The following is a 26,990-nucleotide window of genomic DNA, read 5'->3' as shown; positions in this document are numbered from 1 at the left end:
AAGATTATTCTGGGGGGCGTGGACTTCGCCTACCTTTCCTCATCGCCGTGTCGCCATAGCAACGTGCGTCAAATGACGCCGCGGGGGGGTGTCACGTGGCGTGACGTCACATGACCCCGCACGTCATTTGATGCTGGATATTGGGTAAGGGGGGGGAGGGCGAGCATAGGGGCTGGCAGGCAGGGGGGGCGCAGCACAGAAAGTTTGCACGCCCCTGATATATACGTATACTGTGTCTGTAAAATTCCTATATACAATGCTGCTTAACATGCACTATACTGTAATTTTGAAGCACTTTTATTTATTTATTTATAAAATATTTTACCAGGAAGTAATACATTGAGAGTTACCTCTCGTTTTCAAGTATGTCCTGGGCACAGAGTTAGGACAAATAATACATGGTTACAAATACAGTTACATAAATGAACAGGGTATACATTATATACAAGACATTGCATGCACAGTTAAAGAAAATATATATTATGGGCGAATGAAACAGTTACAGACCAGATTAAAGTGTGAGACAGCCTTAGATTTGAGTCCCATTGGGAGAAAAGTGCTATATGAAATAAAGTTATTATTATTGTTATAATATACATACACTGTACATATAATACATATAATTCCCCATCATACAGGAGCATCCTCCCAGCACATGGAGCTGTCACAAAGCGGGATTACACAGTGACCAATCAGATTGCTGCATCCGCACAGACCAATACAGCTCAGGAGCTGGGCGTCCAATGAGCGCTTAGCTTCCCACCCCGGGCATCCAATCAGGAGGCAGCTCCCTCCCTGGACTCGCCCAGCTGTGCCCGGCTCTCTCATGCGGTGCATGCTTCTCCGCGCTGCCAGCTGCACGCACCGGACTCTCCCGCATATTAGATTTATTTCTCGCGCCCCGTGTGATGCAGCGGCCCCCGAGCTTGCTCTACTAACCCGTCTCCTTTTCCCCCGCCCTGCCGTGCCTTCCATGGAGCCGCCCGCCGCCCCGTACCCCAGCTTGGCGTCCGACCTCTCCGGGGATGCAGTGAGTGCCATGGCAGACGAGCCGGATGAGGGCAGCGAGCCGTGCCCAGGGCGGGGCAGGGAGCGCAGGAGCGGGGTCACTGTGCCAGCCTGGGACACCGAGGCTTGTCTGCTGGAGGCGGCCAGGGCAACACCCCGCAGGAGCAGCATCATCAAGGTGGGTACCGAGTATCAGCGCCGAGTACCATTACATCACTGGATATTACTACGGAAATGGGTATTAGTAACGCACTGAGTCTCACCCTAGAGCCGAGTATTACTGCAATAATGGATATTACTAAGGCAGGAAGTATCGCCGTAGCACCTAGTATTGCTGCAGTAATGAATATTACTAAGACGGAGTATCACCACAGTACTGAGTGTTACTACATAGAAAAGTATTACGGCATGTCCAGCACCGAGTATCACTAGAGCAGTAAGCACTGCTGCAACACTGCATGCCCAGCACTGGGTATTACTGCCGAATTGGGCAGAACTGAGTATCAGTACCACTGGGTAATATTGGGGAGTGAGTATTACTTCAGCACTTCGCATAACTGCATGCCAGACATTGAGTATCAATACCGTAGTTAGTGTTACTGCAACACTGATTATCACTGTATGCCCGGGGCTTGGCATTCTTACAGCCCTAAATACCATGCCATGCCTAACACTGCACTGGCACCAGCACTAATCCAGGGTCACTCCAGTGTATCCCAGTATCAGGATGGGCCATTATGTCTGCAGCGGCAAAACTAGTGAATATATTGCAACCTACACGTGGCATAACACAACATTTACTCAGGTAAATGTTCGAATAACGGCCGCTGCATCTGTAGGTGTAATGTGACTGTCACATTATGGTGGGACAGCAGCATAATAATCACTGCTGTGAGTGTTACCAATATCGTACCGACAGCAAAAATGCACAACAAATAGCAGTGGCACTGTGACGATTAAATGGGAGTCTGACACAAACACAAGATGTGACTGTCAGACCAGTGAAGAAAAATACCTCTATTTGGGTTTTACCACACAAAAAAAACACTTTTTAAATGTATTTCATTCATAACTGGCACCTGTTGATACACTTAGGATACTTCAGAGACCGGGTTGTCGCTGGGTGAGTCTGTTGAACACTGTTGGAGCTTTGGATGAGGTTAGGACATTAGTGAAGGTGACCCTCAGAGAGTAAAGGAGATGTGAGTACATTGTAAGCGTGCATCCCGGGGGGTATTTTAACCCCTTCTGTGCCAGGGGAGCAGTGGCTTGTAATACATTGCTTTAGAAATTCTGACATGTGAAATGTGTTTTATTGATAGTTATTTCCTGGTGCAAGATCATTTTATAACTCACATACAGCAGTATAGGAAGAAATAAACCCTGACAGAAATGTAAAGGAATCACTGACCTACATAGCTGACGATCTAAGCCGTTTACCAGATGACAGGGATCCAGAGAGAGATGCTTAACAGGACAAGATTACAGCCCTTGCCCAAAGAGCTTACAGTCTAATCTAATGGGCGGTGTGAAAAGAATACAGGGACAATAGGATTACTTGTAAGTGCATTAGTACATTGTACTTTTACAACGGAAGCGGATGATTGCAGCATATTAGCATTATGCATTAGGTATGCTAAAGAATGAAAAGTAACGAGAGGGGAGAGAGCCTAGTGGGAGTACTTGCAGGGATTGCTGAGTAAGTGAGTACAGAGGTAATCAGTCCACAGTGGGGTCACTTAAAAGTACCGAAGCCTTTGAATTGCTACTTGATAAGAGTTGAAATAAGTCCTCCCTTCATTGCTGGCAGGATTTCACTGGCATTTCAAGCCATCCTGATTTTGAAAAGTCACCCACAGGAGTGTGGCTCTGATCACAAACCTCTTGTATATGCAGAGATACAAATCCTTTCCCCAAACCCAGTTACATCACTGAAAACCCTTTAGCACTGTTTTTTTAAATTTTTTTACAAATGTGCATGTTTAAAGCACATTTGACCTTGTGAATAAGCTGTGATTCAGATGACGATCAGTCACACCCGAACAATAACTTCTGCTATGAAAGATTTCAAATTCTCGTGTTGTCTTTATTTAGCTGAGAAAGTGATGGCTTTCAATGATTTGTATCATTGCAATTGTTGTGCGTTGGGGATCCTGGCACATATCCAGTCTGCACCGAGGAGTTTATATCATCTGATCGCATCGGACAGCCAAAGAGGCTGGCGCCTCACATACTCAAAAGTCACTGTTTCTTGTGAATAGGCTCCCCAGTTTCCGACTTTTGCTGCGTCCCTGCAAACGCTGAGCAGGCGGCGCTTGCGGCGGTTACTTACATATATAGATATATATATAAGTCCCCGCTCACGCTGTGCGCGCGCGCTCGTGCGCGGGCACACACGCTCACCCGCGCTTAGATAAACACAAAAAATTATACTTTCTCGCGCGCTCAACTACTCGCAATGTCCCCCCCCCACGCGCGCATGTAAATGCAGGACACCCGGCACTCATGCTTGGAGCACTCTCCAAGCATGAGCGCGCTCAGTGGCAGCGGGGACTCAGCCTTAGCTTGTCAGCTCTACGCCGTATCCGTTTTCTCCTGCATTTGACAGTTTTCTGCAGTGCGTTGAAGGCCAGGAAGAGGTTAACCGATGTGTACATAGACGGAGGGATATGAGAATAACAGAAGTGCCGTGGGGAAAAGCAGGCACGCAGGAGTTTGGGGAAGAGACAGGGTTAATACGAGTCGTATAGCTGACAGTGTGTCATTGGCAGACACCCGGAGGCCAAATAGATCCGTCCAAGATGTGAAGTAACTAGGCACGTTCCAGCAAAGTGCTACAACATTGTTTTCATTGGATCTAGAAATAGAAAGCAATAGCAGATTATGTGGAGGTGTAAGGCTGCGTCCAATCCCACTCTTCTTCCATCACTCCTTCCCCCCCCCCCACACCTTCTTCCTTTCAGGCCCTCTGGGTTGCTAAACCCCTGGAGATTGCAGCTGCCAATGGCAGCAAATGAACTGTGTTATTTTTCTTATTACCATTATTATTTGCATACTGTGCTTTACATAATTTGCTCTGTGCAACATGTACCAGGCAGAGTGAGAGGAGCAGTAACGAAGTCTCTCCTGCATTGGGGCTGGAGCTAGGGATGCGTGGGGGGGGGGGGGGGGGCGGGGCGGGGCGGGGGGGGGGTATACATTTTGACATTGTGGTAATGTATGTATGTTACAGATTTTGTATGAACAGCCCTCCACACCCCCTCCCAGAAAATTGCTCCTACTGTCCGGTTAAGATTGACATCAGAAAGTACTACAGGAGTTGGGTTACTCTTGCAGCTGCAGTGGTTGTTTTTTATGTTTCTTTCTCCAAGTTAAAAAATCTTAAATTGTAAGTGTGTATACTTTGTATTTTCTTACACTACTGTATCTTGATTTTTCTGGAATGGGCTTTGAATAGCAGCTGATGCTTGCAAGTCTAAAACTCAACTCCTGCAGCTTCTTGTTTTTGCAAATTAAATCCACATGTACTGAAACATCTTAAATGGTTATAAAATTAGCGACCTCTTTTCGATAGCCATTTTTGGGTATTTGTTCCCTTCAGGAACATTATGTTCCTTTTACTGTCAGGGACACAAAAATAATTTCCATATTGCAAGATGCAGCAAAAACAAAGAAACCATGAGTGTATCTGCATGTGTTCCTCAAGTCCCCAAAACTGCTTCTTTCTGCCAATTGTCACGTCAGTGATCAACCCGCAGAAGAGAATTCTGGGTGGTGTCATGCAAATGAGCACACAGTGAGCGTGTCCCTTTTTAGCTTTCTTGCCCATTTTGTACACGGATTCCCTATTACCCCAGCTTCATAAATCATATGCTACAGCTACCTGTGACATGGAAGTGCAGAGTCAGTGTACCTGTTCAGCTTTAGCTCTTCGGTTCTTTTAGGCCAGGGGGCGCAATCTTTTTTCCCATCGCCCCCCTCTTACCTTGATTCAGGCGTCCTGGTGTCATGATGTCATGGCAACGTGATGTCACATGACCCCGCGGCGTCTGAATCAAGGTAAGTTAAGGTTTATACAGGCCCTGCAGCTCCCCCGGCATTCATTTTTAATGTATTCGGGAAGCGTGCGTGGCCTCTGTAAACCCCGTGCCCCCCGCAGCGAGTCTCGCGCCCCCCACTTTGCGCACCACTGTCCTTTTTAGTCTCATCAGACTGAGCTCGCTCACATGCATGGTGAAGCTGGGAGTGGTTGCAAAACAGACACAGTAAGACTATGGTGGGTAAGATAGTGACAAAAGTCACCCGTACAATTTAGAGCAAAGACAAAGAACCTCATTTTATCGCGTTCAGTTTTCACGGGGCAACGTTCAGCTTTGCCGGTTCCAATTTGAGAACGTGGCTAGGCTGGGCTCGTGTTATCACCTGGTTCCTTACATCCCGTGAGATTTCCAAGCTGGACAGGTTTGGGAATAGGGTAGATGAGGTCGGCACCCTGACCAGCCAGACCCTAGGGTAGGAGCAGCCAACTCCATTCCTCAGGAGCCACCAACAGGTCAGGTTTTAAGGATATCCCTGCTTCAGCACAGGTGGCTCAGTCGAAATGATTGAGCCACTGATTGACCCACCTGTGCTGAAGTAGGGATATCCACAATATGTGGCCTGTTAGTGGCTCTTGAGGACCTGCGTTGGCCACCCCTGCCATAGAAGCGTGGCCAGTCTCAGAAGCAACAGGCAGTCAAAATAGCAATGCAGGTCGCAAATAGAAATAATAAAAGTGACCCCGTGTTGCCCCGCTCTACGCACCACCCTGCTTTCATCTTGCTCAATTTATCAGCACATGCAGGGCAGCTGTTTGAGAATCATTTTGTAAAAAAAATAAATAAAAAATAAATCCTCGTCGCTTGTCATTGGAAGTCCACATGGTGGAAATACAACATGCTGCTGGGATAAGCTGCAGAAAAACAGCTACTCTTATTTTACTGGAATAAATATGAGGGGGAGAGAGGTGAGCCAGCATGGGAGAGGTTTACAGTATGTTACAGTTGTGGCCCTCAGCTCTGCATTGTCTCTGAATCTTATTTAGCCGCTTTATGTTTGAAGGCATCCAGTGCTGGATAATTTGGGCATAGGGGGACACGGAATCATTTTATCAGCGAGGAACAAATAAATGCTTTGCAGTTGGTCTCGCTTCTGCAGCCAAGGTGTTAAGAGCAACCCTTGCTTTGCTTCCCTCTCCCCTCTTTTTTTGTTGTTAAATAGATGGGAAGTGGGGGATCCCCAGAGCTGAACCCCGTTAATTTCAACTCCCCGAGATACTTACCGGGATCGGCGCCGCATGTTATGTCCTGGTATTTTAATCCCTGTGTTACAAAAGAAATGAAAAAGCGCTCACAAAAATTATGTGATGGTGATAGTGAACAAATATATAATATAATTAGTGAATATGGAGAGGTGCAGCTGATGGACGGCTGTTTCCCAACACCCTTAGAAGATGCAGCAAGAAAACCTTAAGCGCAAGCTCGCTTAATAAATAAAATAAGCGAATAAAGGTGCAAAGTGAATACCTGTGTTACGCAGGCCAATAGGAAGCCAAGGCGGATGACCTCACAGTTTGTTATTGGCCCGGGTAACGCGGGAGACCGAAACGCCATGTTGTTTTTTCTGAAGGGGAAGCTTACTGGTGACATCTTCCCCAGTAATTATCTCGGGAACTAAGGGGTTCCCATGGGCCAAAATGAATGGGTTCAGCTCCGGAGACCGCCTGCTTCCCAACCAGAGTTCTAAAAAAAAGGGGGCGGAGGGGGTTGAAAAAAAAAACCTGCTTCTTTTAAGATCTACAGGTTAAATGCTAGAAATGGAAGAGTACGTGATATATTGTTACAAGGAGGTACTGACAGGACATGTATATTTATTTCAGTAAGGTAGAGAGGAAACAGAGAGTGACAAAAAGCTGCCTTTCCAGGCTTTATCCTGCAGTATTACAGGTGGAAATAACACTGATTTATGGTCCTCCGGAGAGAGCCTTTACAAGTGATGCTCTCCAGAGGGGCTTTTTGCAGCAAAGGAAACATGCTCTAGCTATGTAAACAGTGGAGGCATCACTGAGAAACTCCTTCCCCTATTAGGAAGCTGTATCACCTCACCCCGTGCGTGCATTGCCACCTCTTGCACTGAGACTGGCAGCTGCCAGATACAGTAGCCCCGGACCTCACATCTCCTTTTTCATACTGAACACATGAATCATCGTGATTGTTTTTTTCTTTTTTAATGTATTCATTTTGGAGAAAGATTTACTTACAATATTACGATCATTGTCTTTTTTTTTTCTTCTCTAATGTATCATTTTTAGGTTATTTTATTTTGAAGGCTGTGATTATAGTGCCGCCGCCGGAACTATAATTGTGGCCTAAGGCGCCCACATATTTTGCAATGCAATACAATTGTGGCAATAGACACAAGGCCATATTTACTAAGTAGTCTTCTGCCGTAAGACACATTGCAGCCCATTCAAATCAATGTGTGTATTCTGCCATAATATACATTTTTGGAGGTGGAAAACACACATTGACTTAAATAAGCAATAAGTTCTCTTTCAGCGCCGGAAGTGCCCCCCTGGCAGAAGACTGCTTAGTAAGTATAACCCATAATGCAACACACAGGCTATTGCCAAGAGCCGGTTGGCTGATAGTTTCATTTATTCCAGGATTAGCCAACTCCAGTTCACAAAAGCTACCAACAGGCCAGGTTTTCAGGATATCCCTGCTTCCGCACATTTGGCTGTATATGTCAGTCTTTGACTGAGCTACTGATTGAGCCACCTGTGCTGAAGCAGGGATATCCTGAAAACCTGACCTGTTGGTAGCTCTTGAGGACTGGAGTTGGCTACCCCTGATTTATTCGCTGCTTATTTGTTTTGATTCTGACCACAGATCCATACTTTCCTGTAGGGTGTCCCTGTGGTCTTTGTATTAGATTATTTCATGGTACGCAAGGTTATTTAAATCCTCATGTTACTTGATATCTCACCCTTAATTATCTCAACTGTATATAGGGCAGAATAAATGAGTACTTCAGTATTAGGTGATACCTTTTTTTAATTTGGACTAACAATTGTTATTATACAACAAGCTCTCGAGAGTTCTCCTCTCTTCCTCAGCTCAGCAATACTGATTTACAGAGATTCCATGAGCTTAACACAGATGTAAAATCCAAGGTAACAGTCTATGGTAAATGAGGTAGAGAAAGAATGGCAGAGGGAGTGGGAAATAAACAGACAGGGCAATAAATGGATGAAAGGGATAGTGAGAAATAGGACCTAGCATCTCTCAGCTGTGTGACGTGGGTAAGAAGGGGTTACATTGTAAAATTAACAGAGGCGCAGGGAGAAACATTACAACAAATTCCGATGTGTGTTAGAAACCCCATATCAGCATTAAGTCCTCTTTTTTTAGTGTCGAAGAGCTTGAGTATTTTGATTTCACATGTTTTCCGCACTTGAGTGCTTTTAAGCATTCCTTTAAGGATTTGGATTTGTAAATAATTTATGAAATGATCTGGCTGTGAGAAGTGGTGTCCCACTGGAGTGCAGCATCTTCCTTCTTCACTGTGTGTTATGTGTCTGTGTAGGTTCATTCTGGTTTGACGTTTTTGGACTAGTTTCACTGATGTACAGTAGCACCCTGCATCACATTTTCTGCATAGAATGTGGTATATATGATGACATGCAGCAAATGTGACCAAGGATGCTACATCAGAGAAACCAGTCTAAAACTTCAAACCAGAATGAACCTACAATAACACACCGTGAAGAAGGAAGATACTGCTCTCCAGTGGGACGCCACTTCTCACAGCCAGATCTTTCCATAAATTATTTAAAAATCCAAATCCTCAAAGGAATGTTTAAAAGCACTCAAGAACGGAAAACATTGGAACTCAAAATGCTCAAGCTCTTTGACACTAAAAAAAGAGGACTTACTGCTGATATAGGGTTTCTTACACACTATCATATATGTTTTTTTGGTAATGTTTCTCCCTGCACCTCTCTGTTAATTTTACAATGTAACCCCTTTATCCCCTTGTCATACTGCTGAGGGATGCTAGGTCCTATTTCTTACGGTCCCTTTTATCCATATATTACCCTTTATGTTTATTTCCCACTCCCTCTGCCATTCTCTCTCTACATCATCTACCATAGACTGTTATCTTGGATTTTACATCTGGGTTAAACGCATGGAATCTCTGTAAATCTCAAAAGCTTGTCTTATAATATCAATTGTTAGTCCAAATAAAAAAAGGTGTCGGCTAATACTGAAGTACTCATTTATTGTGCACTATCGCAGCTGGACTAACACGGCTATTTCTACTTAGTTTATGAATTATGTCTACAAATATATGGTTATTTCTGGGAGGTGCAGGTGCAACATCCTTTCTGTGCAATTCTGACACTTTTTTTTAAGGGATAATCCACACATTTGCATATAGTGATTTTGAAATGATATGGGATAGAGCTGAAATTGGGAGTGGATACATGCTTCTTCTACCACATTTCTTTATTTACAACAGAATTGTATTGTAATTAAACATACATTTTTTCTTTGCTTAGGGTTGGGGGCACCTTTCATACAGCTGCCTTCCCAGTGAATGAGACTCTAAGTGACCCAAATTGAGTAATTTCTGGCTCCCGGAAGCATCTTGTATGAAGATATTTTCCCCCTTTCCGTGATATGTTCCTGAGACACGTCAAGAGGAAGGAACATGATTGTGTATTTATACCATATGATTTTCTCACGAAATGATGCCGTTGATCTTCGCTCACTTTGCATGTAAAATTAGCCTGCAGAACAGATGGGGTAAAGTGTCAAGACTTGCATTAATTGTAAGACATTTTGGGCTAGATCCACCGAAGAAGCACCGTTCACTAAGGGCTGATAACTTGAACGTTTTGTAAACCCAGATGGAACGTTCTGTAAACCCAGATGGAACGTTCTATACCCTGAGTTAGTGATTCCTTTAGATGCAAAAACATCCAGGAAGCATTAGAATGCACTCGCCCCGTCATGTTATTGTAGCTTAACGTTGCACTATCTCTCAATAATGTGACGTTATGCCAGCAATGGCGTTACTCCGATCCAGATACTGAAAGCGGGCGAGTGTTTTGGGGTGATTTGCCATGACTTCATGCAACCAAATGGAGCCACGAGTAACAAAACTGCACAATTTGTTGCCAAACCAAGTGGAAAGCCTGCAAAAGCCCTATTTCAGTGTCTGGGTGTGAGTAACGCCATGTTAAGTCCCGGTGTTAACCGTGACTTTTGTGGCGATGTTATGATCACGCCCTATTTGCGTATAATAGTAAGCTCTTGGGGTCAGTCTCCCTTTGCCTTATGTTGTCATTTATCTGTGGCTCTTATCCCCATTGTTTGCAATTTATTTACCTTGCATTTCGTATAGCGCTGTATACATTGTTGACGCTATGTAAATAAAATGATACACAATCACTAACGGCTGTTATAGACCTATGCGCTATGCTTGTTACAGGAGAAAACATGGTTTAACGCTGTAATCATTATTTTAAGGTACACCATTAGTCTTAACGGGACTTAATGGAGCTTTGGGTATCAGCTCTATGTTGGGTGTGTTCAGCCCCAGGGCCACTTAGTAAAGATATTAGATGTATCATAAAGTAAAAATAGTCAGGGTATCCAATCCTTGGGGAGTGGAAGGGACGCTTATATGTTTATAGGTATCAGAATTAGCAGGCTATTAAACTGTGTGAAGATGTGTATCTTCTATCACTACTGCCTGGGTTGACTTATTTCAGGATGCTGTGTGACATCATTAGAATTTAACGTTAACACATATATAGCCTTGTTCTGCAATGCGTTGCCAGCCCCTTCAGCACTGAAGGGTCTGCAAATTGAGAACTGACACATAGATAAAAGCCCAAAGAAAACAGTGAGATTATTTTTTTATAACACAGTTTTGGGCAGCATTTTTTTTTTTTTTTAGGGGAATGGGTTCTATTTCTGCTTAACCCATTCAGTGCCCAGAATCCAGCGCCTTGTTGCCTTCTGGTAATAAAAGGAGTTAATTTGAAATGTTGCTCTCATATTGAATACTATTCAGAGCCCTAGTATGCTAACCTACATGCAAATCTAGATATGCCCCATATCTCAGCTCCAATGCAACGACAAAAATCCTATTGATTTATAGGGCAATGTTTTTTCCCCTGTAAGTTTGAAGCAGTTTTGTTTGATCTCTTTTTGCCTTTCCCAACGCTGTTTATTTTTTAAATCTGGTACTCCGTTTGGGAGATTTACGCGTTAGAAATACTGTATTAAGTCTCCGGGAGGTTAAAATGAAGTTCTTCCCAGAGTCCATTGCAGTTTAAGGCCTTGTATATAGTTGGCGCACGCGACCGAGTGGGTGGCGTCACGTGCACCTGCTGCAGAGGCGATCCCTGGCCTGTGGGATCTGGAGGAGACGCGGCGGGGAGGCGTGCCTGTGACGTCACGTGAGCGGTTCACCCTCATTGGCTGAACCGCTCACTTGAGCCGGCCGTCGCGTGACAAAATTGAATTATTTTGTCGCGTGAAAAATCAGTCGCGCCGTCGCCCACGTGCACTATAGCCGTCCTCATTGAGGTAAGGCCTTTTGTTCGTCACTCTAACTATGGACGCGGACTAACGGTAACCCAAGAAGCTATAGAGCACGTAAGTATATCTTTATTTTTATTTCATATACATGCAATCAACCCTGCTACCCTTAATATACTGTAATACAAAGCATGACTTTTCTTGTAGCTTATACATATGTTAATAATATAAAAATATTATACTTCCACAAGGGCCATCCACGCACATAGCGCTTCACAGCAATCATAAACATGACATAATGAGATCAAGCGCTACAGACATAAAAGTAAAACATTAGAAAAAGGAGCCCCTGTCCCGAAGAGCTTACAGTCTAAATGATTAAGTAAATGATGACATTTTTGTTTTTAAAAACAGCAGGACATCTTCAGAGGGTTATTTACTACAATTATAAGAGTTCTGCTTATCTAAGCTGCTGGTGGCGATTGTGGATTTTATAGACTCTAGTCAGTCGGCTAGTACAGCTCGTGTAAAAGACAGCACCAGTTTCACCAAGCATAACAAATAAACCCTCTTGGAAGCAATGATACCTTTTCCCCAAAGATAAAAGACCTGATTTTTTTCACCAGTTTTTTTCTTTTAATGTGGAACACAGATAAATACCCTTCCAAGGGCTAAGTCTCAGATCATAACAGAAGCACAGCGATAACAAGGCCTCTCGGCACGTCTCATCTGTCCAGCGCTCAGAAAACTGGGCTAATCACCGGTTTTAAAATGAGGAACAGGGCGAGTGGATAATAGGAACGATTTTCTCTGCGGAGCCATCTTCTCAGAGCATTATTCTCTGGAAGGCATTAAAATATTTACAATATAACATTGTTAGCAGCAGAGGAGGCACAAAAGATTGACGAAACGCAGGAGCACATCAAAGGAGTAGGCGCTTTACAGAGATAACCGTAGCCATGTGGCACACTATAACAGTGCCGAGTATTGTTAACATATTTGGTATGGAAAGCAGAATTCAAAGGGTAGAGAAAACACAAACTATAGAGGGAATGTGACCATTACCACTTGGAATTTTTATAAATGAAGCCAGCAAAGGAGGTGTCACCTTGTAGAAAAGAGCATGTTAAGCAGCACCTTATAAAAGTGACAGCCCCCCTAGGGTGAAAGTAATATAACCAGGATGCCATCGTTAGACAGATACAGATAAGTAACACATGTTCAAATGAGTCAAATTGTTGCTTTAACCATCTGAGTGCCCCCTGATGTCAACCACGTGACCACTTGGTGTAGCGGTCTAGGACATTTAGTCACTGCCGTTTCGCTGCGACCAAATGGCCACTTCGCTGCTAAGTGCCTAAGCCCTTACCCTAAAACCCCCTACCCTAAGCTCTTACCCTAAATCCCCCTACCCTAAGCTCTTACCCGAAAAACCCCTACCCTAAGCTCTTACCCTAAAAACCCCTACCCTAAGATCTTACCCTAAAACCCCCTACCCTAAGCTCTTACCCTAAAACCCCCTACCCTAAGCTCTTACCCTAAAACCTCTACCTGAACTGTTAAAACCCCTTAAATTAACCACTACCCTAACCACTCAAATCTCTTAAATGAACCCCCTCCCCTAAACAGTAATTAAAAGTTAACTTGGATGCGGCCGGCGGCGGGGATACCAGCGGCAGATCGGCTGCGGCAGAGGGTCCGTCTGCGGCCAACGTGGGGAAACGTCCGCGACCAAATGTCACATCCCGATCCTGTGGTTGCGGACAGGAGAATGGAAGGGGTGGATACTACACTTCTGTTCCGATCTCCCCCTAGAAACTAGCTCTTACTAGCATTACGTGACCTATACGTCTGTGGTTCCCAACCTTTTTTGCTTTTTGCGCCACCCGCTAGAAAAGATTTGTTTTTGTAAACTCCTAATTAATAAAACTTATCGCCTGCGCATCAGGTTATTGCTAACAAAACTGTTTGCCTGATCCCAGGCAGTATAGTTCTGGGGCTTGGGAGGGCAACACGCTTAATAAGGCCCCAACCTGCATCTCCGTGTGTGCAGACAGCATGGATGGTATAGTGGTCAATTACTGTGGGAACTTCCAAAGTCACACCCCACAATGCCTTGCTGCTCTGGATGCAAAACATTGTGGGCAGCGACTTTGAAAACTCTGTAATTGACATCTTCACCACCCACGCTAAGGTGCAGTTTGGGGCCTTACTTAAGTGCTCAGTCCCCACACAGGCTCAGGAAACCACTATAATGCCTGCGATCTGCCATTACATTATTTTTTTGTCTAACGTCTTGGATGCACTGCTGTATATCATAGGGCCCATAGAGTGCATACGACCGTATAATGTTCAGGGTGCATCTTGGGGCACCAAAGGATTAAGGGTGTTTTTATTGAATCGTTCCACAGAAGGAAATTACACTGAAAGGTTGTTTAATTATTTTTTTGTTTTATCTGCTAAACTGGGCTCCCCTGCCACAGTTGACATAGCGACTAAACTATAAAGCAGCCAGGAAATATGGCGGCCCCATTGCTGATCTTCCCGAGATAAAAACTCTGGAAACACTCACAGCTTCTCTTGGCTTCCAATTATTACTCTACATCTAAAAAGCTTGAACCTTTTTACTGCCAAAGGAGACAACAGCTCTACCCTTCTTAGCAATTACCGTTATTATAGGGCAGGGGGTGGCCAACTCCAGTCCTCAAGGGCCACCAATAGATCAGGTTTTAAGGATATCAGGATATCCTTAAAACCTGACCTGTTGGTGGCCCTTGGGACTGGTGTTGGCTACTGCTGTTATAGGGGTTTCTGCATTGCTGCTTGAAGGAGGTCAAAGGGATTTCTTATGGACATGTACCAGCAGTAGTGGTTAATAGTGGACACCAGCCCTGAGTACTGGAGCTTTCCATGGTTGGCAATATGTATTTGGGGGAAACGTGGGGAAGTACTCCTTTGGATTTGGGGAATAGCCTCCCAACAGAGGTGGTCCAGGCTAATACAGTAAGATAGTTACAATTTGCTTGGATGAGACAAGCGTCTATACTGAATATGAAAGAAAGTCAAGGATCCGACCGGTCCTGAGGTTTTAGAATGGACAGGAAAGTGGGCAGACTTGGTGGGCCAAGTGGTTCTTATTTGCCGTCATTCTACATTTCTATGTATGTATACTCGATATTGCCATATACTACAGCATGCACATTTTTGCACGTGCTGCTCACAAACAATGCGTTGCAGGGGAAGTAGTTGGGGATCACTGCGTTTAACGCTGATCTTCCGGCACTGCCTGGGGTTAACCCTGTATCTCCGCTGCCATTAATAGCTTACAAATAATGCACATATAGTTGGCTTGCCTTTGCCCGCCTGTCTCAGGAATTACCTCTTCGGGATGACCTTTGCCCCCCCCCCCCCTCCCCTTGTCAATAATGGTTTCATTTGTCTCTCTCTGCTGTAATTAAAACACTCAGCTACTGGAAGGGTCTGATCCTGGGTCTCCATCTATTCCTCCATGGCCGATTGTGAGCCTCACAAGTTTAACCCTTTTAGCTTAGGCAAGACTGATAATGCACTATAACCCCCCCCCCCACCTCTCCCTGTCCCCCCACCTACCCTCAGGAGTGGTCCCAGCAAGTTCAATTATGCCGTGAAGGGGTGAAAGCGGCTTCCGTTGAGAAACATGGTAATTGATAGCAGATACCACAGGCCTCTTGGCCTAATTAACCCCTGCGCTGCCGGAAGGGTCAGCAAAGGGATATAAGGAAGTCTTCTTCTTTCTTAGGTGCTGTTAAATGTTCTTTATTATAACATAACATATATGTTTATAGGAAATCCCAGGAAGCTCTCCCTTTTTATAATAGAAACGAGGCTTGCTTTCCGCAAACAATCACTGGTTCTTTAAAAGAAAACACACGTGGCCACCAGATTTAAGCATCCAATCTGGACCCTGTGGCTATGTTACCACTGCAGTGGTGGTCTCTTTATGGGCCTCAACGCTGCAGAGCAAATGTGTTAATTGCCCCCCTCCGCTTTGCAGGGGTTAATCCCAGGGTTCTACATCAGGGGTGCTCAACTCCAGTCCCCAGGTGCCCCCTCCCCCTCCCCAGGTCAGGTTTTAACTATATCCCTGTTTCAGCTTAGTTGGCTCAGTCTTTGACAGCCACCTGTGCTGAAGCAGGGATATCCTTAAAATCTGACCTGTTGGGGGGTCTTGAGGACTGGAGTTGAGCACCACTGATCAAGATCATATTAAAAGCAGCAGTCCACACTGATCACCATTTACTTGGCATCCTATTTATTTACTTTCATCGATCTCTTCCTCCTGCTCAACACCGTTTTAAAGATGTTTTTTAAATCTAATGCTCCGTTCATAAGTTATAGGTGTTCAAATTATTAAGTGTCCGGGAGGTTAAAATGGAGCTCTCCCCAAAAGCCCAATGCCGTCTAAAGTTTACCATTTTATCCTCGGAAACTAGAGTTCAATAAAGATTTTTAACACACAAAAAAATTATATAAAATAAAAAGGCGCAGGACTTGCTCAGGGGTGGAAGATCCTAAGATTATTTGAGTTAAACTCGTATAAGCTTCTAGAGAGAGGGGGATGGGGCCGGGCGGAGGGGGGTTATTCCTACTTTAAATCCTCAGCATAGATTTATGTAAAATCGTCAGCGTTTTCTGAATCTCCAATCCGCCTCTGCAAACAGATTTCTAATCTGTGTCTCTAATCTTGTTGAAAAAACAAAAAAAAAAAAATGTCGTAGCAACATCACTGTGATTAAAATAACATGAATAACTCCCACTTTATTTTTCACTGCTTATGTAAGCAGCTACATAAAACGTCCAGCCGATACGAATCTCCAGTTCCTTTAAATTTTCTTTTGGGGCGTATCTTGTCACACAGCCGCGAGCCGCACATCCTCTGTGGTTAGAAAAAGTGCAGCTTGCTGACGTTTTTATACAATTTATTTTTCCTCCCTGGTCCCCAGTTGTCTTAAAACACAGCGACGCGGCATCCTGTATTTGTGACGGTAGCAAACCGGCGAAAGTAATGTATTTATATCTTATCTTGTGCGAAGGGTCCGTTCTTTTAAGACGGAATTGAAGTTGGCAAAGGGCAGGGAGGGGCGCATTGCGCAGCAGTCCGCGCCGGTCAGCCATTTCTTCTTGGCCCTTTCCAACGCTGCGGTTACGTTTGAAATCGGATGCTTCGTTCAGGAGATGCAAGCGTTTGAAAAAGGAAGCGTCTGGGAGGTTCAAATGGAGCTCTCCGCAGAGCCCGGTGAAGTTTCTCACGGGTGCCAGATATAAAGAAAAACATTTAAAGAAAAAAGAGCAGGAGTCAATATAATAACATTATATGAGCTAAACTCATATAGACTATTTTTTGGGGGAGGGGCGGGGGGTTGCTTTAAATTAGTGACATTTTTTCTTATTATCGGAATTTACACTAACGAAGTATATTTTAATCATTGTTAGAAATTTTATTTCTAAAGAAAAAAATTTAGGCACACCCCCCCCCCCCCTGGATTTTCACGTCTCTGTGGGCTGTTGGACTTTTCTCCCTAGAGTGTCGAGAGGGTTAATGTCTGATACAATGAGGGCCGGTAATCACACTGTTAACACTTGAAATGACGCGGGTCACAGAAGGAGAAAAGTATAATGTCTATTGCAGCTGTGTTAGGCGTATTGAGTCTCATTATTCAGTGTTAAACTATCGTTCAAGGTTAGGGTCTCCTGTGGTGTATGATTATATAGTGTGTGTGTGATCCAAACTCATTCAGAGATATGGGGTGTAGAGTACATTGTGAGAAATATATATATATATATATATATATATATATATATATATGTGTGTCAATAGGGGAAGAGTGCAGCACGTGTGTGTATGAATATATACATTCGCACACGCACAGTGATGTTTTTCTTGGGGGGAATGTGGCAGAAAAAATTGTATGTTATATGTCAACTACAATAAATATTTTGGCTTTAAATAAAGAAATGTGTTGGGAAAAGCACCTCTCCCACTCTGTTAATATTCCAGGCCAATACTTCATTTTATTATTACTGGATAAAGTTCCTTCTTGATCCTTAAAAAAAAAAAAAGAGTAAGTGCCACAACTTATATTTACAATATATTTATACATATATAATCTATATATAGATATATATATATCTATATATAGCCACTGGTTTGTTCGGTGCGCTTCTTCTGGCTTGGTTGCATTGTGCTACGGCTCAATTTCCATTTTCCTGCACCTGGACATCATTCACAAGATTGGAAATGACAGAACTTTTCTCTCCTCGTTCATATCTTATCAGGAACAAAGGGACTGTAGCCTGAGGAATAATTGGCTTGTCATTGAGCTGTGAAACGCATCAGTTCTGTCTCCGGATTCAGTTTTCCTAGAATGTATTTACCTATTGGTGCTTCGAGCCCCCTCCGGTGGTGAATCCATAGTGCTCCATACTGGGACTAGGTCCGTACCCCCATTCTCTGTACAGCAGGGATGTCAAACCCAGTCGTCAAGGGCTGCCAACGGGCCCAGTTTTATGGATATCCTTGCTCCAGCACTGTTGGCTCAATCAGTGCCTGTGCCCGTGACACCCCTGCTGTGGAGCTTCACTGATTGGGAGAAGGCAGTCTCTCGGCCTATTAAAAAGGTGCCCCTGGAAGCATGAACCAAATGTTTTTGGCTGGTCCCAGGGCAAGCGCCATCAGATCATTGCAAGTAACGTAATGTCGCCTAAAACAGAAAGCCATTATTTTCCATGAGCTAATTTTTATTAAGATAATAACAAATAAAAACTAAAAAAAGGCCTGTATATCACCTCATTAGTGCTGCCTTAAGCCGTGATTATACCTTAAATCGCCGGGGGCGGCGTTTTTACTTGCGGCCGAAAAACAAACGGCATAAATCAAATGTAAGCTAACCTATCATGACGGCCGCGCAGCTCCGAACTGCAGAGCGGCAGACTCCTGGAGAGATTTTCACATTTGTTTCTGTCAGGCGACGGCCGCGTCACGTGAGCGGTTCAGCCAATGAGGACGAACCGCTCACGGCCACACCTTCTTGTCTCCTCTCCTGTCTCCTCTCACGGCCTCCTCTCCTTGACCAAGATGCCGCTCGGCGGCAGCATGAGGGTGACGTCACCGAATCGCGCTGCCGCTCTGCGGCATCTGGTATAATCGTAGCCTTAATGTTATCTCCAGATAAAGGGATGTTACTAAAGTCTTAGGCCTCGGACATGGTCAAAAAGACCATGCTGAGGCGCGCTGAGGGGAAACATTATCCCTATCAGCGCGGCTTTAGACAGCGCTTCCGCAGGCGTGTGGAAATGCAGGAGACAGGCAAGTTTAAATTTTGCCGCGCAGGGCCGGTCACGTGACTGCCACAAGACAATGGCAGTCCATGACGTCGGTGACGTGGCGCCCTAGCCCGCCTCCAGGCCCGGCTCCCACCCGGCACACAAGCGCACTCGCTGACGCTCATGTAGGGACACGAAAAATCTGCTTGAGCAGGAGGGCATGAGCGTCAGCGCTGCCCAGCGCTCTTCACTACACTATGTCCCAGGCCATAGTGTTACTCCCATCCAGACCCTGAAATAACAGACAGACTCTCCCCCCCCAAAAAGAAAACGCCCAGGGTGTAGATGGGCATAATGCCAGGTTTAGGTATGACTCAAATAACATAACAGTAGTTCTTGACGTTAAGCTTAGCAGGGTTTAGTGAACGTGGGCCTCATTAACCTCTTGAGAAGACAAACGGGCGTGAAAACATGATGCTACTAATGTAGAAAGGGGGGGGGGGTGATAGACAGCACTCTGACACAATGACTCAGCAAGGTTGCAGGGTGCACGGAACAGGAAGGGACCCTAATTCTCTTCAGAAGTACTAACAAACCAAAAGATAGTACCAGCACCTATCTTTTGGTTTGTTATGACGCTACTAATGTAACGGGAGTAAATCCTGCTTAATCTCATGTAGTTTGGCTTTAGTGAATACAGTGTTGTGATTAACTGCCGTTAAATGAGATTAGCGTCACGTTAATGAGGCGGATGGAGCTCAGAAAGTCTGGGCCTTCAACTTTTCATAGGAATGCAAATATCGGAGGTTCTTAGACACCTTGTGCGTGGGTTAGAGCAGGGGTGCGCAAACTTACCTTAATGTGCCCCCCTGTCTCCTCACCGACTCACGCCCCACCCTTGCACGGCTCCGGCGTCAAATGACATCACGTGATGATGCCGGTTGCCATGGAGACGCGTCGCTGGAACCAATGTAAGTAAAAAGATAGAGGAACCCCTGTGATCCCCAGCATTTATTTGAAATGACTTCGGGGAAGTGCGGGGCCTCTGTAACAGCCGCGCCCCTCACTTTGCGCACCCCTAGGTTAGAGGAGCAACTTAATGGTGGGAATGCTGTTATTGATGTGGGTGAACAATGTTCAAATCCCAGTGGCAGCTTGTGACCTTGGGCGAGTCACTCTAACTCCCTGTGCCTTAGGGCAGGGGTGCACAAACTTCTTGAGCTGCGCCCCCCTGCCCAGCAGCCGCAGCATTCCCGCCCCCCTCTCCAAGGACTCGGCGGCAAATGATGTCGCGGGTCATGTGACGCGTGTTGCCATTGGGGATTTCCTATCGGGCAGTGTAACATGGGAGATTTAAACGTTACTGGCAACATCTTCCCCGTTAAGTGTCTCGGGAATCGGGGTCAGAGTAGCTGAAATTAACACAGTTCTGCTCCGGAGACCCCCTACTTCCTGTCCATGTAAAGAAAAAGTAGGGGGTAAAAAAATAAAAATCCGGCAGGAGGAACTGCTCCTTTAAGGAAGGCAGTGAATGGTATATTTCACAATCGTTCGAGTTTGAGCCACTATTAGTGCAGGCAATGTATGTGATCCAAGTGTTATAGCAACACAAGTTAGAACAGGCTGCTGACTTGATCTCTAAACAATGTTGGGAATTAAAAGTGAAGTGAGGCCTGCAGGCAATAAGATTTAGCCTTTTTATTTTATAACAGTATCTGCATATTACGCATTATGTGCGCTGCACATTCTAGCATCGCAGAAGTTAATTGTATCTTCATTGTCGGTCGATTCTAACACTCAGATTTTTTTTTTCAGATCATAGGTTACCATCTATATATATATTTGACAAAAAAAATAAGGGGGTCTACATATAAATGTAGAGGAAACGGAGTTTAAACGCTCTGCTCTGTTTTTTGGAGCAGAGCCGCAGCGTATATAAGAACAGTTTCTTACGCCTGAGGCAGAATTGTAGACTTAAACCACTTAAGATATGGGGGATTTCTTGTTCCAATAAGAGAGCAGGAAGACACAGAATGTGATATATCTAATTATAATGTGTGCACCGTGTATCTCCTCAACTCCTCCTACTACCGCTCCCCAACTCCGCCTACTGCCGCTCCACAACTCCGCCTACTGCCGCTCCCCAACTGCGCCTACTGCCGCTCCCCAACTGCGCCTACTGCCGCTCCCCAACTGCGCCTACTGCCGCTCCCCAACTGCGCCTACTGCCGCTCCCCAACTGCGCCTACTGCCGCTCCCCAACTGCGCCTACTGCCGCTCCCCAACTCCGCCTACTACCGCTCACCAACTCCTACTACCGCTCCCCAACTCCTCCACCTGCCGCTCCCCAACTCTTCCAACTTCCACTCGCCAATGCCACCACGTGCCGTTCCCCAAAGCCTCCACGTGCCGCTCCCCATCGCCTCCACCTGCCGCTCCCCAACGCCTCCACCTGCCGCTCCCCAGCACCTCCACCAGCCGCTCCCCAACGCCTCCACCTGCCGCTCCCCAACGCCTCCACCTGCCACTCCCCATCTCCTCCACCTGCCGCTCCCCAACGCTTCCTGCTGGCGCTCCGCAACGCCTCCACCTGTCGCTCCCCAACGCCTCCTGCTACCGCTTCCCAACTCCTCCACCGTCCGCTCGCCAACGCCTCCACGTGCCGCTCCCCATCTCCTCAATAAGACACAGAATGTGATATATCTAATTATAATGTGTGCACTGTGTATCTCCTCCCCAACGCCGCCTACTGCCACTCCCCATCACCTCCTACTGCAGCTCCCCAACTCTTCCACCTGCCGCTCCCCAACTCCTCCACTTTCTGCTCGCCAACTCCTCCACCTGCCGTCCCGCAACTCCTCCACCTGCCGCTCCCCAACACCTCCACCTGCCGCTCCCCAACGCCTAAGCTGGGACAGACGGGGCAAAATTGGAGCAAAATGCAATGACACTTTGGTGTACAGAGAAAATAACCCCAATTTTGCTCCATCGTGTCCTTGATATATAGACACCTATGTATCAACATTTCAGAAAAACTTATTTTGACCCACTGCTCCAAAATTGCATCATATATACCAAACTTGTTGTTCCAGTTTAATGCATAACGTGCACATTTTTAAGCAACAAAGTTAATGTCACCGCAGACCTGGGGGGATCTTTTAGACACTTGTTGTAAGGAGGAGGTATTCAGTTTTCTCCATCTCATTATAATCTGTGCACTATGTAACTCCTCCCTAACCCCTTCTTTTGACAATCCCCAAAACACAACCTGACACACACGGTGCAAAAAGTGGATCGAAGTCTTTAATACATTGGAGCAGAGCGCAACACAAACATGACGCAATTTTTACAAAGGCACAATGGCTCGAGATTTTCACCTTGTTTTATATTTCTTCTGTTGTCGTTGTTTTGATTCTTTTTTTTCTTTACTTCTTAATCTCAGGAGGCATAAGATTGAAATAAACACGTTATCAAGACAGACTGTTCCTGTTGAGTTTGGTTCTTCCACCGATTACAGCTCCACAGATTCAGAGCGCTGCAGTGCAAATCAATTGGCCGTTTTATAGATGTGTGGCTTTGGACATGTATGCTACTGTAGTTTATTTTTACTACCAATTAATCCCTTTTGTGAGCATGTGCTTAAATCTGGTACTTCTCTACTTAATTAGTTGTGAGAAGCAGACTTAGAGGTTATGTGTAATAGTTTCTTTCAGACACATGCTACTGCTACTTGCCTGCCCTTGGCATCTAACTACTGTTAATTACAGTAGCTGCTGAGCAAATTGAGATCCAAACATCTTCTGACTTCCACACGGCATTTTAGGCACTTACTTGGTCAAATGTTTTGTCTTAAACAAATTGCCCTTTATTTTCCATTTTCAAGGTTTTTGGTAATACATGATTCTAATAATAAGTTCTATTAAATACGTGTGGTTTTTAAGTCATTAAGTAGCAGCTTTTCAGTCATTACATGAAATGTTTACCCCTCCAAACAAGTACTGAATGAGGATTGTCACTGAATTAGAGAGACTGTGTAATTGCTGTTATCTCTCCCAGAATCCCCCGCACGTCTCATCCTCACTGCGTATTGGCTCTCCCTGCCAAGTTGGGGATAGTGACATCAGACTGGAATGAGCGCTTCATCTGACTATTCGGCCATCTTGTTTTATCTCGGCCCATCCAGTGTCAGAACATACACCAATTTTACCCAGTAGCCCAAGCACGCTGACTAGGGGTCACACTTGATTCCTCTCTCTCATTCTCCTCTCATATTCAAAACGTTTCTAAAACTTGTCGCTTTTTCCTCCGCAATATCACAAAGATACGCCCTTTCCTCTGTTACTCAACTGCTAAAACTCTGACTCAGGCCCTCATTCTCTCACGTCTCGATTACTGCAACCTCCTGCTGTCCGGCCTTCCTACCTCTCACCTGTCTCCCCTACAATCTATCCTAAACACTGCTGCCAGAATCACTCTACTCTTTCCTAAATCTGTCTCAGCGTCTCCCCTGCTGAAATCCCTCTCCTGGCTTCCGATTAAATCGCGTATCTCACACTCAATTCTACTGCTCACTTTTAAAGCTTTACATTCTTCTGCCCCTCATTACATCTCAGCCCTAATTTCTCGCTATGCACCATCACGACTCTTGCGTTCTTCTCAAGGATGTCTTCTTTCTACCCCCTTTGTATCTAAAGCTCTCTCCCGCCTTAAACCTTTCTCACTTTCTGCCCCACACCTCTGGAATGCTCTTCCCCTCAATACCCGACTAGCCCCCTCGCTATCCACCTTTAAGACCCACCTTAAGACACATCTGCTTAAAGAAGCATATGAGTAGCACTGGATAATCATGGACACATGACACAAAGCTTGGCCTCCTGCAGACGCACTTACTAGTATTCCCTCCTACTGTCTCTGTACGTTCTCCCTACCTACCAATTAGATTGTAAGCTCCTCGGAGCAGGGACTCCTTCCTTAATGTTACTTTTACAGTATGTCTGAAGCACTTATTCCCATGATGTGTTATTTATATTTGTTATTTGTTATTTATATGACATGTATTACTACTGTGAAGCGCTATGTACATTTTATGGCGCTATACAAATAAAGACATACATACATACATACAATTTTACTAAGAGTATAGTAATTACAGTAAACGTGTGCTCACAGCTTCAGTGTTCAGCTGAATCCACTGACCCCAACTTCTGTTGGGATCAAAGTTTCAGTGCTCCTGCACCTTCGTCAGGTTAAGGAATATACTATTTGCAATTGGATATATACAGTATATCTAACAAGAAGAAACAGCAACAAACACTTCAATCGCCAGTGACATAGGTACCCCCACTTGGTGTGTCCATGGTGAAGTAGCTCTCCCAGGAACTCCCAGTTTTGGGGATGTCCCGAACCTGCAGAAAAACATGTGTATAATGCAAAGAGTGCATACAGCACTGGGGAGAGCAGGTCCCTGCGCTTGGGTCATCTGATGCTGTGCCCCCCCTCCCCCCCCCGGGAAACTGGGACAATCCGACCCTAGATAACTCTCCAAACTATACAGGGCCCGAGAAGCCGCCCTAATGGTAGTGCCACCCCCCACAGTTATTGCCATAAAAAGATATGTGTAAGCCACAGGATAAACAAAGAGATACCATGCCGTTCTAGGATCTCACACGGAATCCCTGACCCAATATCTAAAGGCTGATGTTTCCCATTACGTTCCCAAAGGAGGTATCCTTCTGTAACCTTTCAATATTTCGGAAAATGCCAATGTGCTCCCCCGCCTCCTATGACGTAACTTTTATGCTATAAACACCACAGTATAGTTAACGTCCTTAAAGCTGCAGACTAAGCAATATCCTACATGTGTGTTTTTTTTTTTTTAATAAATCAGTTCTGTACTATGAGGAAATACTTTATTTAAAAAATAAACTATTCTGAATGACATTTTTAATGTATTATAATGTACAGTAGCGGCCGCCTTTATTCTCCTGCGGCCGCCACCGCAATGTGCGGGCAGACGCGGCTGGGTTCCGATGCGTGCTGCGCGTCACTGTGGCGCCGGTCACGTGCCAGGGTTCCCCCGGCATCCCCGAAGGGTAAAAGGTAAGCGGGGTAAGGGGTACCAGATGCGCGAAGCTGCACGAAGCAGAGGCGGGCAGAGGCGGAGCAGCCAGGGGGTCGCGAGGGGAGGGGAAGATGCGCGCGAGGGGAGGGGAAGATGCGAAGATGCGGCTGGCACGCGGCCAAGTTCGGCGCCAGCCGAAAAAAGCCCCGGAAAATTACGGGCATTTGTTAGATTAAAGCTGGCCGCAGCAGTAACAAGCATTTTTTTGTTTATAGCAACCATTTACAAAGTCACATCCCCTTCCTCTTGTGAAACCGGCTCTGGCACACTCCTTTTTGAGCCCTGCCCCCTCTCGAGCAGTGCACCAATTGTATCTAGAGACTGCCTGGTCACATGATCTTCCCCACAGAACTTTGCATCTTCGGTCCTCTTCTGTACTGACAGCCATTTAGTGAACCCCTGAGCCGAATCTTCGCCGATCGATCGGCAACTTAGCAAATTACTTATTGTGTGGATTGTATTGATGCACATATTAAAGGATTATTTATTTATTTTTAAACCTCCAGCTTGGACTGCTGCTTTAACGGTTACATCTTGCAGGACTCAAGGGGCTAAATGCACTGGGACTTTGGGGCTTAAAGGTGGTCTCGTATAGTATTAAGTTTTTTTAGTTAGTGTGTAAGAATGGGAAGGGGTTGATTTCATCTGGCTACTCCCTTTCATGTAATATTACTATGTGCTGAGCAGGAGTTTTCACGCACCAAACCTCCTTCTCCCTCCTTGTCCTTATTGTATCTCTAAGTGAACTTAAAGTGATTTGTTACCGGCGCTAGCCACACCCAATCTGTGATAAAATAGTGCACAAAATTAAAATTCAAAATAAAATGTGTCAAGGTGATCACTGATCAAATTCTCAACCTTCCAGGAATGTGTACAGATTCCTTTCAATAGTAGCTTGTCCGGGATGGGAAGGGAGCGAAGATAGCAGGGATACACCATGAAAAATAAAAAATAAATGCATACAATATTATATACTTATTGTATCTCTAACAGGGAGACGGCGGGCTAGAGGCTGGGTAAACTTTGAATTGAAAATCGCCCCTTCTTCCCGAGGACTTGTTGAACAGAAATTGCTCTTGATATCCAAAGGAAACAAAACAGGCAGTTGTTTTGCTTTACATCTGATTACACTTGTTAAAAGGAAAAAACAATGACATTAAGTGATTTTCCAACAAGGCTTAATCCTTTAAATCGCAGTGTCCCCAAAATAAGCTCCCCGCATTGTGCACACAGCCAGATTAAAAGGAGTGAGACACAGCTTCCTCTCTGGAAACACACAAAGCTGATACAATTCAGCCCCTACTGCCGATTATAATTAAAACATCTGTATGTTTAAACAAGCAAGACTTTTATTTCCTGCTCTGTATTCAGGCCCACATCCCTGTGTTTTTCTTTTCTATTTCCGTCCCGTGGAGTCCGGGGGTAAAGTGCTTCCTGACTCCTGTTTGGGGCCCTGACAGGTTCCTCTGTCGGCTTGTTCCTGTCGTGCCAACATAGCAAATTAAAAAGAACAACCCTTTCTTTGGCTTTGTCCAAGCTGGTTTCAGCTTCTATTACAAAGTTGCAATGTAGAGTTTGTTTCACACCAGGCTGCATAATAGCATTGTTAGTACTGCCATTTCCTTATCATTCTGCCCGTTCAGTTTGGATTATATCGAATATGAAAAACCCGCACTCTGATGTAGCACATTTTATAGTGTTTTTTTGGAAAACATTTTTGGGAATGTAATCTGTTTATTTACACGTGCCAGTTGGCAGCCCGGCACTGTTTGCAGGCTCACATCAGTCTATTTTTGTTTGTCTTTTGCTGCATATAATAAAGGGTATTGTCCTGATATGAAGCGAATCTTCTTTTCACCCTTATATTTGGGTCAGTGATGCGAGGTAGATGTCAATGCACCCAGACAATGTCACAACTGGAAGCATTAGAAGTGCGAGTACCTCTGGGAGTGCAGGGGTTAAAA

The 26,990-nt window shown here is 45.0% G+C and overlaps 1 protein-coding gene across 1 annotated transcript in view; it reads left to right on the top strand.

The window, feature by feature from the left end:
* The first annotated feature begins 800 nt into the window (after positions 1-800).
* The window catches only part of PLCL1 (phospholipase C like 1 (inactive)), a 187,020-nt gene continuing 160,830 nt past the window's right edge, over positions 801-26,990 (top strand). Inside the window, exon 1 of the mRNA XM_075608723.1 lies at positions 801-1,186. Within this exon, the coding sequence (XP_075464838.1) occupies positions 827-1,186 (360 nt within the window). The 5' untranslated portion in view covers positions 801-826. The remainder of the gene's footprint in view (positions 1,187-26,990) is intronic.

This window comes from Ascaphus truei, chromosome 7 (genome assembly GCF_040206685.1).
Source record: "Ascaphus truei isolate aAscTru1 chromosome 7, aAscTru1.hap1, whole genome shotgun sequence".
In the NCBI taxonomy this organism is placed as follows: domain Eukaryota; kingdom Metazoa; phylum Chordata; class Amphibia; order Anura; family Ascaphidae; genus Ascaphus; species Ascaphus truei.
The sequence above is the reverse complement of the archived record's forward strand: the minus strand, read 5'-3'. Positions and strand labels throughout refer to the sequence as shown.